Source organism: Lutra lutra, chromosome X (genome assembly GCF_902655055.1).
Source record: "Lutra lutra chromosome X, mLutLut1.2, whole genome shotgun sequence".
NCBI classification, from domain to species: Eukaryota; Metazoa; Chordata; class Mammalia; order Carnivora; family Mustelidae; genus Lutra; species Lutra lutra.
Genome location: NC_062296.1, coordinates 53,414,565 through 53,432,512, shown reverse-complemented (window position 1 = coordinate 53,432,512; position 17,948 = coordinate 53,414,565). Strand labels below are relative to the sequence as shown.

The following is a 17,948-nucleotide window of genomic DNA, read 5'->3' as shown; positions in this document are numbered from 1 at the left end:
CTGTGAAATAAATAAATAAAATCTTTAAAAAAAAAATTATTACAAATGCATTTATAATGTATTTGTCTTAAATATTTCTTCTGCATATACTGAGAACCATATCATATAGTGTTTTTTTAAAGATTGTTTATTATATTAGAGAGAGAGAGAGTAATTGAAACAGTGTGATATAAGGATAGACATACAGATCAATGGAACAGAATTCAAAGTCCAGAAATAAACCAATACATCTATGGTCAACTGATTTTTGAGAAAAGTGTCAAGACAATTCAAAGGCGAAAGAACAGCCTTTTCAAATCGTTCTGGGACAACTGGGATAGCCACATGAAAAAGAATGAAATTGGACCCTCACCTCACACTATATACAAAAGTTGACTTGAAATGGATAAAAAGAATGAAATTGGACCCTCACCTCATACTATATACAAAAGTTGACTTGAAATGGATAAAAAACCTAATGTAATAATCAGAACTACAAAACTCTTAGAAGAAAATACAAGTGTAAATCTTCATGACCTTAAATTATGAATTAGGCAATGATTTCCTAGATGACACCAAAAGCACAAGCAAATAAAGAAAAAAGTAGATAAACTGGACTTTCGTTCTTCACAGGACACTCTCACCAAAGTGACAAGAGAGAAAATATTTTCAAATCACATATCCGACAAAGTCTAATGACCAAAATATATAAAGAACTCTTACAACTCAACAATTAAAAAAACAAATTACCTAATGAAAAACTGGGTAACAGTTTTGAATAGATACTCCTCCATAAAAAGATACACAAATATCCAATAAGCACATGAAAAAATGTTTAACATTAACAGTCATTATGGAAACACAAATTAAAATCTCAGTGAGCTACCACTTCACATGCACTAGGATGGTTATAATCACAAAGACAGAAAAGAACAAGTGTTGGGGAGGATGTGGAAAAATTGAGACCCTATAATGGTGGGTGTGCTTTAGGAAACAATTTGGCATTTCCTGAAGAAGTTAAAACACAGAGTTAACATATGACTCAGCAATTCTTTTCTTAGGTATGTTCCCAAGACAGAAGAAAATATACATTAACACAAAAACTTGTACATGATTGTTCATAGTAGCATTATTCAGTATATTCAAAAAATGAAAACCACCCAAATATCTTTTAAGATGATGAAAGGATAAACAAAATGTGGTACATCCACACAGTGGAATATTATTCAGCCATTTAAAGAATAAGTACTGACAAATGCTAACACATGGATGAATCTTTTTTTTTTTTAATATGGATGAATCTTGAAAATATTTTGCTAAAAAAGTATTTTGTTGAGTGAAAAAGCCAGGCACAAAGGACCACATATTGAATGACAAATACGCAGAACAGGCAAATCCATATACAAAGAATGGACAGAAGTGGTTGACAGGGGTGGGAGAAGGAGTGGAAGGAATGAGGGGTAACTGCTAATGGGCACAGGATTTCTTTTTGAAGTGATGAAAATTTTCTGGTATTAGACAGTGGTGATGGTTACACAACCTTGTTTAAAAAACTGAATGGCTTCTCTCTCTGACCTTCTCGCTCATGCTCTCTCACTGTCTCTCTCTCAAATAAATAAATAAAATCTTAAAAAAAAAAAACTGAATGGCAATGAGGCACCCAGGTGTCTCAGTTGGTTAGGTGTCTGACTCTGATTTCGGCTCAGTCATGATCTCAGGGTTGTGAGATCGAGCCCTGTGTAGGGCTCTACACTCTGTGCCAGGCCTGCTTCAGATTCTCTCTCTGCAACCCCTTCCTCTCTCACTCTCCCTCTCTAAAAAAACAAAACTGAACTGTACCCTTTAACATGGTAAGTTATTTTCTTTTTTTAAGATTTTATTTATTTATTTGAGAGAGAGAGAGAGAGAGCACAAGCAATGGGAGCACACAGAGAGAGTTCAGAGAAGCAGGCTCCCCGCTGAGTAGGGAGCCTGATGCGGGGCTCAATCCCAGGGACCCTGGGGTCATGACTGAGCAGACACTTAACTGACTGAGCCACCCAGGCGCCCCAGTGGTAAGTTTTTTTTTAAGATTTATTTATTTATTTATTAAAAGATATTATTATTTATTTGACAGAGAGAGACACAGCAAGAGAGGGAACACAAGCAGGGGGAGTGGGAGAGGGAGAAGCAGGTTTCCCATGGAGCAGGGAGCCCGATGCAGGGCTCAATCCCAGGAGCCTGGGATCAGGACCTGAGCCAAAGGCATACCCTTAACAACCGAGCCATCCAGGCGCCCCAAGATTTATTTTTTAAAAAGATTGTGTTTATTTATCTGTCAGAGAGAGAAAGAGAGAGAGCAAAAGCAGAGGGAGCATCAGGCAGAGGGAGAAGTAGGCTTCCTGCTGAGCAAGAAGTCTGATGTGGGATTTGATCCCAAAACCCTGGGATCACAATCTGAGCTAAAGGAAGATGCTCAACTAAACCACCCAGGCACCCCTAAAGATTAATTTGAGAGAGAGAGAGAGCACACAGGCAAAGGTAACAGGAAGGGGCAGAGGGAAAGGGGAGAGAGAATCTTAAGCAGACTCCCTGCTAAGCACAGAGCCCAACTCAGGGCTTGATCTCATGACCCTGAGATCATGACCTGAGCCAAAATCAAGAGTCCAATGCTTAAAGGTGCTCATAACATGGTTAAGTTTTATGGTGTGTGAATTACATCCCAATTTTTCTAAAAATACATTTAGCTAAATGAAATGTAACACAACATATCAAAATATGGACACAGTTCAATCAGTGCTGAGGAGGAAATATATAGCACTAACTGCTTACACTAGAAAAGAGGGAAATCTGAAATCAGTAATCTAAGTTCCTGTCTCAAGACTGGAGAAAGGAGCAAAATATACCCCAGCAAGCAGAAGGAAGGAAAAAACAAGGATAAAAACAGAATCAATGAAACTGAATAAAAAGGACAACAGAAAAAAATTGATGAAACAGAGTGGCTCTTTAAAGAGTTTGAAAAATTGGCAAACCTCCATCAAGACTGACACAGAGTAAAAGAAGGCACAAATAACTAGTATCAGGAATGAAGCAGAGGATATCACTAAAGACTTGGAAGACATCAAAAAGATAGTAAGGAAATATTATGAACAACTGTATACATTCATAAATTTTGACAACTTAGATAATATGGACCAATTCCTTGAAAACACAACTATCATAGCTCACCCAGTATGAAACAGATAATTCGAATAGCCTGCTGAAGTTTAAGGAAATTGAATGTTAATAAAAACTTCCTAAAAAAAAAATCTCCAGATCCATGTGACTGCACTAGAGAATTCTACCAAAGTTTTGAGAAAATTAAACATTAATTCTGAAAGCAAAGAATGAAAATTAAGAAATCAAGGAAAATCTAAATAAATGGAAAGACATACTGGGTTCATGGAAGACTCAACACAGTAAGAATGTCAACTTCCCCAAATTGAGACAACTGGGGGCATTTTTCAAAACTAAAACTCAGATCCCACCCCAGACCTACAAATTCATAATTCAAGGGGTGAAGCCTAGGCATACATTGTTTGGGCTTCTCCCCACCCCACCCACGTCATTCTGATTTATAGACTGCAATGCCAGCCTCCAGTCACTATCCCTAGAGTCATGGGGCAGAAAGACCTATTCTCTCTCTGTCCACCAAGCTGACATCAGTCCAGTGCAAGGGAGTCCATCAACCTCTTCTTAGACCTTCCATTTGCAGCTTCATGAAGTGACCATGCTGCCCACTGGCCATCATGTGAATTTTCCTGTGGTCCAGTCTGAGTTACCAGTTGATATGAGAGGAATATCCCACATAATCAGATCAATACATCATGGAAAGGGGCTGACTCTGGTGCCACAACCTCCCTTTCATTTCCCACCCTTCTGAAACCCTCCCAGAGGGGCCCAGGGAAGACCTGTAGGAATGAAAAGTGTCTGTCCTTGCTTCACAGAACACTTATAGCACTTGTCCACCTGGTCCCCAAAGAACATCTCGTTCTGGTTAGAGGAGCTGCTCCAGCACTCAAAGAGAGTCAGGTTGGCATTTGTTGGGCGGATCAGGTAGAAGATCTTCTCACCCTGAAACAAAAAGAGGTTGAAGTGCCAAAAATATCAGATTTTCCAGAAAAATATTCCAGAGGATCTCCGAAAGGATATTCTCTCTCTCATGCTCCAAGACCATGTAATATGACAGAATTCTTTTCCAACCCCATCCAAGAATCATTTTCACGTGGATTTGAAAAACTTTAAAAGGTCCTTTTGCACTTTGTATTTTTAAGCTTCTATAAGATTGACAAAACGACTTGGAAAGGGCATCTCAAACAAAATTGTTCGGCTTAGGACAAATGTACACCAAAAGCTCCTATTTTAGATACAACCAGGCCAAATGAGAAATGGCCTCTATAGATGAGAAGATCAATACTACTAGCCCTAAGAGAATTTAAGGCCACATTACTGATGAAAAGAAAATTGAATTTGCCTTTAAATGCCATTTACAAAGAGTGTTCCTTCTCACACCTGCAATCAAAGCTAATAAATGTTTAAAAGTTCAGTAATTGCCCAAGGACTTCTAGAAGATTATATGTTAGGCGATTATCTGTTGGAAAAACATTTTATTTCCTAATTATGTTCTGCCTGGACAATCACCAGATAGATTATTTGGCAGAAAAGAAACAAAAGCCCACTAGTACAAAAACATCCCCAACTGACACTTGATTAGTTTAACTGGTATTTCATGATAATAAATTTCAATGTAGAAAAGCAACAACACTAGAAATTATCTACTGTAAAATTGGAAAAATTTGAATCAGATCAGTAGATTAGATAATAGTATTATATATCAACATTAACTTCCTGATTTTGGTAACTATACTGTGTTTTATAAAAGAGAATGCTCTTATTTTCAAGAAATACACACTGATTACAAGATAAAGAGACACCATGTCTGTAACTATTCTCAAATGTTTCAGAAAAAAATATATAGAGGGAACTAATTTATTATTTATTACGTTTACTTCAGAGGAAGAATATAATGAAATGGTAACATTAGGAAATCTAAGTGAAGGGCACACAGAAATTCTTCCTACCATTCTGCAATTTTTCTATAAAAACTATTTTATATGTAAAATATATATATATTTCTATAAAAATTATTTTAAAATAAAAGAGTTAGGGGCACCTGGGTGGCACAGTTAAGCATCCGACTCCTGGTTTTGGCTCAGGTAATGACCTTCATGGTCATGAGACCAAGCCCCACATCGGGCTCCATGCTCAGCACAGAAGTCTGCTTGAGATTCTCTCTCCCTCTTCCTCTGCCCCTCCCACTTGTGCTCACTCTCTCTCTCAAATAAATAAAAGAAAAAAGTTAAACCTAACATTTAAGTAACAGTAACCTACATTCTCCAATTTCATGCTAAGCCAGTGGAAACAACTAGTTTAGGATTCACAATCATTTGGACAATAGCCACATCCAAGTTTTTGGCTCTTTCCTTGGCATTTCTGATAAGAAAATTAAATAGCATGATGGTGGAAAAGAATCAAAATTACTTAAGAAATTTGTTTTCCAGACCTCAAAAGTCCTTCATAGTCACTAACAATCCATATGCTAATTACAAAAATTTTACAACCACTAAATAGGAAACTACCCATAGGAACATTGACATTAAAAAAGACTTGTTATAGGGGCGCCTGGGTGGCCCAGTGGGTTAAAGCCTCTGCCTTCGGCTCAGGTCATGATCTCAGGGTCCTGGGATCAAGCCCTGTATCAGGCTCTCTGCTCAGCGGGGAGCCTACTTCCTCCTCTCTCTCTCTGCCTGTGTCTCTGCCTACCTGTGATCTCTCTCTGTCAAATAAATAAATAAATCTTTAAAAAAATAAAGACTTGTTATATATGCCCTATCTGATGGTAATGGCAGTTATGTGACTATATATGACTGTCAAAACTCATCAAACTATACACCTGGAATAGACTAATTTTATGGTGTATAAATTATACCTCAATAAAGATGGTAAGGGGGAGGGGAAGTTTCTCATGGTACCAAGAATTTCTACAGTAAATATGGACATTTCCATACACAGTCATAGGAGTATGGATTGGTTCAATTAAGATTAACAATCAGAGAAAACCTTAGGTTATTAAAAAAATGTTAAGCATCAAACTCTAGACACAGCTTATATGGCATATCCACTAAATGCCCAACCCCAAGAGAGCAGTTATATGGAGATGTCACCAAACAATCTGGGAGGTGGGTAGACCTTAGCCTGTTTTGTGCTACCACCTGAAACAAGAGGGAGGTTCAAGGCCAGGCTGCCTCTAGAAGTCACATTCATTCCTACCTTGAGCACATGGTACCAGACCGAGGTGCCACCAAAGTCAATGTGAAAGTCTGTATAGCTATCCCGCACACTCATGAGGCAATATTTTTGCACATTGGGCCTCTCAAATATACACTCCTCTGGCCACAAGTTCTCCACCCACGAGAGCTTCCGAACAATCTTGGGAGTCTCCACAAGGTTAGAAAGCCTAGCAAGGAAGGGGTGGAAAGCAGATGTCAGCTGATTGGGAATTAAAGGTTAAAGCCTAAATAAAATGTTCCCCATCCCAGTGAGAGTCAAGTAAGACAAAAAGTTCTTTCCGCAGAATCCCTAAGGGCACCTAGCTCACTTATTCCTGTAAGTCTGGTCAGCATCCTCATTCCACTCAGCTCCAGAAGTCCTAAGTTCTAGCTCCACAGCATCCCCCAGTTAAAGGAGATCATTTCCTCCACTAAATGCTCATGACTCTCCCAACCTAGACCCACTCACTTGGTACTTAGTCAATAACAGTTTTTGTACTGTCCCCATCCCATAGGGTCTTTATAAGGAACCATTAGAGAAACTTCTCAAAGGCTCAGTTTCAGGTAAAGAAGTACCTCTCCCAAATACCTGGTTGTTTTTGTCTTATGTAAAAACCACAAACCTTATAATACTGCACTTCCTTCCTTGTCCTGACCTTCAGGAAATTTACTGAACATTCTACAGTCCTTCTCTACCAACTATCCAGACACTCATACACACATTTTGTGTGCAGATTACCCTCCAGATGCATCCTATTTCCCCTTTATTTTCCTTTTGTTCCAATTTTGTCCATTTTTTCCCTCTGTATCTCTATAAGCTACTTCAAATAGTCTTTCAAGATGAAGTGAGGTATAAACAACCATAGTTTTTTTTTAAATCCTCAGGTTGTTAAATTTGTATGTTAAAACCAACAGCAAGGGTTTTAATATTGTACTACAGTTATGTAAGATGCTGCCATTGATAGAAACTGGCTGAAGAATACACAGGACCTCCCTGTGTATTTTTTTGCAACTTCCTGTAAATCTGTAATTATGTCAAAATTCAAAGTTAAAAAAGTAATCAGACAGTAAGCTTTCTAAGTACAAATGGATATGTTATATAATACTTTGGGAACTCCCACAGTTCTGAGCAGAGAAGACTACATATATCTACTGAGTGCATGAGTCCACATAGAATCATTTAAAGGTTATTAGCTTTTGTTTTTCTTTTAAATCTAAGAAACCTTATCCTTAGAAAAACTACTTGGGGTTAATTCAGTAAATCTATTTCCAGGGACAGAGGACCTAACCTGAGAGTTAAACAGTGACCATGCCACAATCTAAATACCAAAAACAAGGTCTAAGAAAGCTGCCCTATCTCTTGAAGGAGACAAAAATTAATTAAAATAGCTACTGCATACTCTAACGCTAGAAACTGTAGAAGAGAAACACATTTAGTTGTTATAATGTGATCATCTACCCTAGAAAGTATAAACCAGCATCATCCCAAAGGAAGAAACTACCAAGAGGAAGGGAAAGGAACTTATACTCAGTATATCACAAGTTCCAAGGACTTTGTTTTTTACTTACCCCTGCCCTTCCTACCTGGTATCAGAGAATTCCAAACTAATGACATTGAGGACTTTCTCCCTCTTTCCACTGTAATAATATTTCACAAAATCACCGAGCTTCATCTTGCAGTCGGCCTGGCGGGTCACATCAATCACATCAATCTCTTTGTCAGAACCTGGAATAAAGAGATGGGTTCTGTACCAAGTGGCCTTGGACCAGGGAAGCCTTCCTTCCCTCCTCACCTGTCCCTACAATGGACTGACACGCAAAACTTCTGACCTCAGACACACTGCATTTGTGTGTGCATGTTTTAGAGGTAGGGGTAGGAATGCCTCATACTCTCCTTAGATCTACATGCTGGGTCCAGGTCTGCTACAGCAACAGAACAGCCTGACATACAGCATCACTCACAGTACAATCCATGTGCCTGGGCCCTATTTCCTCACTTCTCTTGCTATCCCCAAAAAGTCATGCCCAGGAGACAACTGGCACATGAGGGCAAAAGTCAAAGGCTTTCTCATCTCAACAGAAAAAGAGACCACCATGATCCCTGGAATTCCAGGTTAAAAAAAAAAAATGGGGCTCAGCCTAGGTGTTTGTGGCCTACAAGGAGGAAAAGGAAAAGAAAAGCAGGATATTGGTTCTAGCTTTGCCAAAGAATGACTCTGGGTAAATCCCTTTGCCTCAGATTCCCAAGATGGCTAGAAAAGAAATGTAAAAGTAGACTGGAGGGGAAGGGTCATGGGACTTGATGAGAATAAACAATGTCACAGTTAAGAGGATCCATGGTGCTTACCAACATAGTGTTCCACATCCCTCACAGTGAATGATGGAGAGGGCAGTGTCATCCCCAATCCATCCTTCTTCAAGACTAGGATGGGCACACTGAAGCTATTCTCTTCCAGGAATTCCACGGTCAGCTGACTTCCAGTGGGCTTCAGAATCACTTCATCTGAGCTGTGGGCCACATGAGAGAAAGCCTGAGCCCCAGAGGCTCTGCCACAGAAGGCCTCACTTGATGCTGCTATTCACCCAAGGGGTGGGGCCTTCCTTAGTGGACCTTAATGTGGGGTAGAAGCTAATGTCATACACCTCATTTGCCAGGGAAGAAATGACCTATCCTAGGCAAGAAGCCTGGTCATTGGCAGAGGTGAGGAGCTAAACTTAGGATATATTGTCAATAGGGTACTCTTCTCTGACTGCCAAAAAAGAAATCAGCCAACAGCCTGTCCAGAAAGTAAAGATGTATCTGCAAATTTAGCTAATTCACTCTAACCCAGAGCAGCATCACCCATTTAAAGACTGGCAAATAAAGAGAAAAGACTGATTTTTGGATGACATATCCAATAAAGGGTTAGTATCCAAAACATATAAAGAACTTACACAACTCAACACAAAAAAACACAAGTGATCCAATTAAAAAATGGTCAGAAGACATGAACAGACACTTCTTCAAAGAAGACACAGAGATGGCCAACAGACACATGAAAAGATGTTCAACATCATTCATCACCAGGGAAATGCAAATCCAAACTACAGTGAGCAATCACCTTACACCTATCAGAAAGGCTAAAATCAAAAACAAGAAACAAGTGTTGGCGATAATGTGGACAAACAGGAACTCTCATGCACTGTTGGTACGAATGCAAACTGGGACAGCCACTGTGGAAAACAGTATGGAGATGTCTCAAAAATAAAATAGAACTGTCATAAGATCCAATAATCACACTACTGGGTATTTACCCAAAGAATACGAAAACACTAATTCGAAAGGATATATGCAGCCCTATATTTATTGCAGTAATATTTATAATAGCCAAATAATGGAAACAGCCCAAGTGTTCAATAGTTAATAATAGATGAGTGAATAAAGAAGATGTGGTGTACATATGCACATACACACAAACACACACACACAATGTGTACTATTCAGCCATAAAAAGGAATGAAATCTCACCATTTCCAATGACATGGATGGAGCTACAAAGTATACTGGTAAGCAAAATAAATCAGTCAGAGAAGACAAATACCATATGATTTCACTCATATGGTAGAATTTAAGAAACAAAACAAAGGAAAAGTAAAGAGACAAACCAAAATACAAGAACAAACTGATGGTTACCAGAAGGGAAGTGGGTGGGGGGATAGGTGAAATAGGTGGTAAGAATTAAGACTACACTTATCATGATGAGCACTGAGTCATGTATAGAATTGTTGAATCACTCTATATTGTATACCTGAAACTAATATAACACTGTATGTTAACTATATTAGAATTAAAATTTAAAAAGATGAAAAAGACAAGACTGATTAAAAAAAAAACAATTTTTACAAGCACCTTCTCAACACATATACTTAGTTAACTAGAAAACTAGAAATCATGTTGGAGATAGACTATTTGGCCAAGCTGCATTGGAACAAACATCTGGAAAAATATTAAGCTCAATGCGTATCTCACTCTTTACATAATTCTAAATGGATCTAAGATTAAACTGAAAAACGTGAAGTCACAGAGTAGTAGAAAAACATGGGAGAGACAAGGCCCAGTAGTAATTAAAAATAGCAATAAATAAATTTAACTACATAAAAATTAAAATTTCCTACAAGGAAACTTAGGGGTGCATGTATCTTTGGTGTTTTTCTCTTCTTTGGGTAAATACTCAGTAGCAGAATTACTGGATTATAGGACATTCTATCTTTAATTTTCCACAGTGGCTGTACCACAGTGGCTGTACCAGTGCATAAGGGTTCCTTTTTCTGCACATCCTCTCCAACACTTGCTATTTCTTATCTTTTTTATTCTAGCCATTCTGACAGGTCTAGGGTCTAATAATCTCATTGTTTACTCTAGTATTATTTACAATAGCTAATACAGAGAAGCAACCTAAATGTCCATTCATAGATGAACGGATAAAGATGTGGCTGTACATATACACATACAATAGAATACTACTCAACCATAAAAAAATGAGATCTTGTCATCTGCAACATGGATGGTTCTAGAGGACATAATACTAAGTGAAACAAGCCAAAGTAAGACAAATACCATAGGATTTCACTCATGTGGATCATGATGATCATTGAGTAATGCATAGAATTGATCATTTATACTGTATAGTTGAAAAACTAATAAAAGACTCTATGTTAATTATACTTCAACAATAAATACATGCTTAAATAAAATTTTGTGCAAGAAAAGCTATTATAAATCAGTAAAAATGGGCAGTGACCCAATAGAAAAATTGTCAAATGACATAAGCTGGCAGTAACCAGAAAAAGAAATAAAGATGACTTATAAAAGCAAAAAATATATGTACCTTCTGTGCACTTGAATGTTTATAGCAGCAATGTCCACAATAGCCAGACTATGGAAAGAACCTAGATGTCCATCAACAGATGAATGGATAAAGAAGATGTGGTGTGTGTGTGTGTGTGTGTATGCATATATAGTGGAATACTATGCAACCATCAAAACAAACGAAATCTTGCCATTTGCAATGACATGGATGGAACTAGAGGGTAGTATGCTGAGAAAAATAAGTCAATCCGAGAAAGACAATTATCATATGATCTCTCTGATATAAGGAATTTGAGAGGCAGGGCGGGGGGTTTTAGGGGGTAGGGAAGGGAAAAATGAAACAAGATGGGATCAGGAGGGAGATAAACCATAAGAGACTCTAAATCTCATGAAACAAACTGAGGGTTGCTGGGGGGTGGGGGAGTAGAGATAGGGTGGCTGGGTTAGGGACATTGGGGAGGGTATATGCTAGGGGAGTGCTGTGAAATGTGTAAGCCTAATGATTCACAGACTGTACTCCTGAAGCAAATAATACATTATAGGTTAATAAAAAATATATATGGTATCATCACTTTGGAAACAATTTAGCAACATTTATAAACATTTATTTAAGATTTTATTTATTTATTTGACAGAGAGAGATCACAAGTAGGCAGAGAGGCTGGCGGAGAGAGGGGGGCAGGATCTCTGATGAGCAGAGAAGCCCAATGCGGGGCTTGATCCCAAGACCCTGATATCATGACCTGAGCCGAAGGCAGAGGCTTAACCCACTGAGCCACCCAGGCGCCCCCATTTATAACATTTTTAAGGCACATAGTTCTTTGGTCTAGCAATATTCTTTGGTCTAGCAATTTCATTTTTAGGTAGTAAATCCACCACTATACTCATCCACATATACAAAAACTTAAGTACCTTAAGTACAAAGACATTCACTGCATACACTGCAACACTTTTTTCTAACAGCAAATACTAGAATCAATTTAAATGTTCAGTATGGGATTGGTTAAATAAATTATATAACCATATTAACAGAATACTAAATGTTCATGAAAAAGAACGAAAAACATTCTGCATATGCTATTATGGATAATCTCCAAGACTATGTAATTTTGGTTTTAAAAAAAGCAAGATGCAGAATACAGAGTGTATTAATGCTTTTTCAGAAAAGCAGGACACACCACACACACACAGACACACACATTTATATAAAAAAAACTATTTCTTAATGAATGCACAAAACAGTGGCTGACTGGAGAAGAGATCTAAGGGAGGAGAAAGGAGACTCACTGCCTCTGAACAAACAAATCAAAGAATATTAAGTTGAAGGAACACATAATCCTAAATAACATTTCCAATTACAGGAAAGCTGAAAATGGTTGTGCAAATTAAAAACCAAGCAAAAGACAGTGCTTTATTCATTACTTTTTCTAACTCATTACTTTTATTCAAGTAATTTATTTTTAATAAGCCCATTTTAATATTTTTTAAAGGGAAAAAAAAGCCACCTGGCTGGCTCAGTCAGTAGAACATGACACTCTTGATCTCTGGGTCATGAGTTCGATCTTCATGTTGGGCACAGAGTTTAATTTTGAAATAAAAATTTTTTAAAATTTAAAAAAAAAACAGATTAAAAGGGGAAAAATATTTTTTTGATTTAAAAGAAATGTATGACCACTCAAACATTTTTTTTAATTTTTAAAAAGTTTCCTTTTCTCTACAATGAGAGAATTAAACTTTCTGATTTTTAGACTCCTAGTTGAAGCATTCCTTGGGTGCATGTAAATATCCTCTCCTGACAGGTAAAAACTGATTCCCAATCTACCAAAGGTTTTTACAAGCAGATGTTAACATACTCTGCATGTTAAGTGAAACTCTAATAATGTTTCTTAGAAAATGACTAAAACAGGGGTGCCTGGGTGGCTCAGTTGGTTAAGCTCTGCCTTTGGCTCAGGTCATGATCCCAGAGTCCTGGGATGGAGCCCCATGTCAGGTTGCCTGCTCAGCAGGGAGTCAGCTTCTCCCTCTCCCTCTGCCGGTCCCCCTGTTTGTGCTCTCTCCTATCTCTCTCAAATAAATAAATAAAATCTTTTTTAAAATGACTAAAACAGAAGATCCATCCCCAAAGGGAACACAGAGAACCCTAAAGACATTCCCAAATGAGGGAGGCACCTAACAGGACAGCCAGTGGGAAAGTTGGGAAGAGATGGATCCTAGCCTCCCAGAGCCCTGGCATTCACCAACCCTCACCTGTCAAAGGTCCTACTCCGGAGCTCTCGAATGAACGTAGGGCTTCCAGTCTTCACTGGCTTCCCCTTGTGTGTATCATGCCCTTTGGAAGATACACGGCGTTTTTTCACTAAGCCAGAAAAAGACATGAGACTGTGAGTCAGAATGGCCATGCGCTATGGTTCCAGGAGCAAAGGATATAGCAGATCCTGCTTTTCTTCCAACCTAACAACTTCTTGGAACACTTGGGAGTCAAGGAGGCCCTCACAAACTCAGGGAAAGCTCCTGGTGAAGCTGGTGCTTTCTCTGAGGAAGTCCCTAGGGAGATAAAGCTCTGCACTTCTGCCCTCTCAGTGGGGCAGCTATTAGCCTGAAGGGCCTACACAGGCTTTTGCTATTTCCCAAGTATTCAGGCAAAGGCAATCTCCCTTCCAAGCTTCTTTTGCTTTGTCTCACCTCTGGACCATCTTCTCTTGGAAACCCCAAGATCTACTTACTAATGGAGGGCCCATGTAAGACTTCACAGTTGGGGCAGTGGTAGAGGTCAATGTCAGCAGCCTTTTCCTCTTCGACACCAACACAACTAGAAGAGAAAAATCAGTCAAGGTTTATAAGGAAATTTTATTTCTCATAAGGTATAGAACTGTGCTGTCAGTACACATGCTCTTTACATTTAAATTAATTCAAAACAGGGAGGAACAACATGATCATACTAGCTTCATTTCAAAAGCTCAGTAGCCACATGTGGCTAAAAGTTACCATATTGGGCAGATTATCAAACATATTCATCAATACAAAAAGTTATACTGAACCACACTGGTCTAAAACAATTATGACAGAGCTAAAAATATAGACAGCAAAGCTTCATTAAGACTCAAAATGGTCAAGGGCTACCTAGGTGGCTCAGTCAATTAAGCATCCGACTCCTGATTTCAGCTCAGGTCATGATCTCTGGGGCCTGAGATGAGCCCTGCATCGGGCTCTGTGCTCAGGAGGGAGTCTGCTTTAGGTTCTCTCCCTCTCCATTTGCCCCTCCCCCCTCTCACACACTCTCTCTCTCTCTAAAATAAATAAATATTTTTTTAAAAAAGACTCAGAATGATCAAAGCTAGAAGAGACTCTAGGACATGTTGTCCAATACCAATATAACGTCCAATACAAACATAAATAGCTGCATTAAAAAGGTAAAAGAACAGGTGAAATTAATTTCAGTAATATTTATTTTAACCAATACACCTAAAATATTCTTACTTCAACATGTAGTCAAAAATTTAAACTTAGGGGTGCCTGGGTGGCTCAGTGGGTTAAAGCCTCTGCCTTCGGCTCAGGTCATGATCCCAGGGTTCTGGGATCGAGCCCCACATCGGGCCTCTCTGCTCAGCACGGAGCCTGCTTCCTTCCTCTCTCTCTGCCTGCTTCTCTGCCTACTTGTGATCTCTGTCTGTCATATAAACAAATAAAAATCTTTAAAAAAAAAGGAAAAAGAAAAAAAAAGAAAGCCAGATTTAAAAAAAATTTAAACTTTATTAAGCTATTTTACTTGACTAAATGAAAAGAGTATTTTGTAATCAACAGTGCTTCTGAGCGAAGGACCACAGGTAATCGTTTTTTTTTTTCCTCCTTATTTGTATTTTCTAATTCTCTACAATGAATATGTATACTAATTTCATACTGTAACATCTAAAAAAGATTTATTTCATTTTGAAAATTTAAGTTTGCATGTATGTGAGGTGGAAATCTTACAAAATTAAACCCTTCTTCACCAAAGAAGTCACCAGCAGCCCTCCTAATAATTTCTGGCTAAGATCAAACTCCTGAATTACTTGGTCAGCATAAAAAAAGGGCAGAACTCTGTAACTGTTTTGTCCAAGATCATGTTCACAAACTGACTTCCTGGGATCAGGACCCCACCACCATTCCAACTGCTAATCCTATGCCCATAAAACCTGCTGCATATCAATATAAATTGGGGATATCACCATCAACTAGGTAGAGTTGTTTTTTTTAAGGGCTCAGGGAATGTATATATAGTACTTAGCACAGTGAGCACAGAGAAGCACATGTTACCCTTCACCTGCCTAAACTTTCTTTAAATATATTCCCCAGACCTTGTAGCATTAACTCACTTCCTCGGACTTGTTTTCAGTCTCACACCCATTAGCCGGGACACTGCTCAAGAAGGAACTGCTCTACTCGTTCCTCCTTCCTGAACTTTCATCCCATGAAACGTCCACCTGGTCATTGACATTCCTAACTTTTCTCTTGTACCCCCAGCAACCCCATTCCTTGGTAAGCAGACCTCTCTAATCACATCCCCTTCAACAAACCCCTTCTTCACCTTCCTGGCTTAACTGACAGCAGTATCTCCTAGAAGAAAGCCATTTCCCTACACGAATGCCAGTCAGCTTGATCCACAGACTACAGACCACAGTTTGGTCGACAGCTGTTTCCCCACAGCTCTGTGGTAAGTACAAAAAGTCAGAGCAAGCATTCAAAAAACTTGTATGGCAATTTGGCTGAGTAATTTTATGTCTACTGTTGAATCTAACAATAAAAAAAAATTGGGACTTGTATTTTGGATAGCTTTTTTTGTTCAACTATTTTTCTAGTACTTCATTTTTGATTTTGCCAAATGACAGGTCCATTATGGATTGGAAAGTTAAACCAACCAACCAACCTGGTTCTTAGCCACAGAAAGTCTAAGAAGTACTGTGCTAGAGACGTGTCAGGCAGAAGCTATGCCTTCTACCAGACCCTTATAACTCGGGGCTGCACTGGGGGTAGACATTCCCCTCACTTTCTAGTGAGACTTTGAGATCATCTCTCCTCTACTCCTGTGTAAGATCTCTTACTCCTTTGAGCTTCATATCATCTAGCCATGCCTCTTCCCACTCCTCTTCACTGCCAGCTACTCAACTCCCCAACATAACCCTTATACTCATTATAGAATCAGCTCGCAGATTTCTTTCCGACCCATGTCCTGCCAACATCCCACAAGATGTCAGTATTGATGCAGAGGCCCAACATCCTGGCTCCTTAGCTCTTTGACCTTCTCATCTTCAGAGGCTACTCTGCCAACTCCCCTTTCAGCTATCCATTCTCATGGTCATCACTTGTCAAAACTTGCAATTGCTCCACATCTGGAATATGAAATTCATATATCACACAATGTGACCACAAATGTAATCATCCAGCTCTCATTCATTATACCTGTTCTTTGCCCTCAAAAATCCCTTGATCCTACTTTTCACCTATTCTTAACTTCACCCTTCTTCCCCAGTCTACCTCAGATTCTAGCATTCCTCACTTCAGCCATTGTCGTACAGATATCCTCCTTTGCTCCGCTGCCTTTCCATCACCCCCACATGCAAATCCCAACCCTGACTCAATCCAACCATGTAACACTGGACCATTGGACATGGCTGGAGAAAAATTACCCACTGGATAGATGCCACAAAAAATTCACACTATCCAAAATATCTGAGTCACAGAATAGCCAACACAATATTGAATGAAAACAACAAAGTTGGAAGACTGACACTACCTAACTTCTAAGACTTACTGTAAAACTACTGTAATCAGGGGCACCTAGATGGCTCAGCCAGTTAAGCAGCTGCCTTCAGCTCAGGTCATGATCCCAGGGTCCTGGGATCAAGCCCCACGCTGGGGTCCCTACTCAGTGGGGAGTCTGCTTCTCCCTCTCCTTCTGCCCCTTCCTCTGCTCATGCACACACTCTTTCTGTCTCCCTCAAATAAATAAAATCTTTAAAAAACAAAAAAGGGTGGCTGGGTTATGGACACTAGGGAGAATATGTGCTTTGGTGAGTGCTGTGAAATGTGTAAGCCTGATGATTCACAGACCTGTACCCCTGGGGCAAATAACACATTATATGTTAATAAAAATAATTTTTTAAAAAAACAAAAAAGATTTGAAAAGAAAGTAAAGCTATAGTAATCAAGACAGTGTGGTACTGATGAAAGATATGAAAAACAGAAAAACAGATCAACAGAACAGAATAGACATCCCAGAAGTAGATCCACAGAAATAATAGTCAACTAAACTTGACAAAAGAGCAAATGGGACAACAAGATTGGTCTTTCAAACAATGGTATTAGACAACTGGACATCCACACACAAATGAATCTAGACACAGACTTTGTACACACAAAAATGAAATGAAAATGGATCACAAAATCTAAATGTAAATGCAAAACTATAGCCGCTTCCTAGAGGATAACACTGGCTAAATATCTAGATGAGCTTGGGTATGGCAATACTGACATTTAGATGTAACCACCGAAGCCATCATCCATAAAAGAAGGAATTGATAAAATAGGACTTCATTAAAATTAAAACCTGATCTTGAAAGATACTGACAAGGAGGAAGGTAAAGACAAGCCAAACACTGGGAGTAAATAGTTCATGAGACTTATCTGATAAAGGATGTTATTCAAAATATACAAAGACTCTTAAAATCAATAAAACAAACCCGATTAAAAATGCACAAAAAGATCTCTAGAAACCTCACCAAAGAAGATATGCAGAT

General features: G+C 38.7%; 1 protein-coding gene across 7 annotated transcripts in view; it reads right to left on the bottom strand.

Annotated features, from left to right (window-relative positions):
- The window catches only part of PHF8 (PHD finger protein 8), a 91,227-nt gene that overhangs the window by 54,266 nt on the left and 19,013 nt on the right, over window positions 1-17,948 (bottom strand). For all 7 annotated transcript variants that reach the window (XM_047715471.1, XM_047715469.1, XM_047715468.1 and 4 more), the window contains exons 3-8: window positions 13,899-13,984; window positions 13,423-13,531; window positions 8,674-8,834; window positions 7,911-8,052; window positions 6,328-6,514; window positions 3,909-4,071 (exon numbers count right to left, since the gene is read on the bottom strand). In XM_047715471.1, coding sequence (XP_047571427.1) covers window positions 3,909-4,071; window positions 6,328-6,514; window positions 7,911-8,052; window positions 8,674-8,834; window positions 13,423-13,531; window positions 13,899-13,984 — 848 coding nt within the window. The remainder of the gene's footprint in view (window positions 1-3,908; window positions 4,072-6,327; window positions 6,515-7,910; window positions 8,053-8,673; window positions 8,835-13,422; window positions 13,532-13,898; window positions 13,985-17,948) is intronic.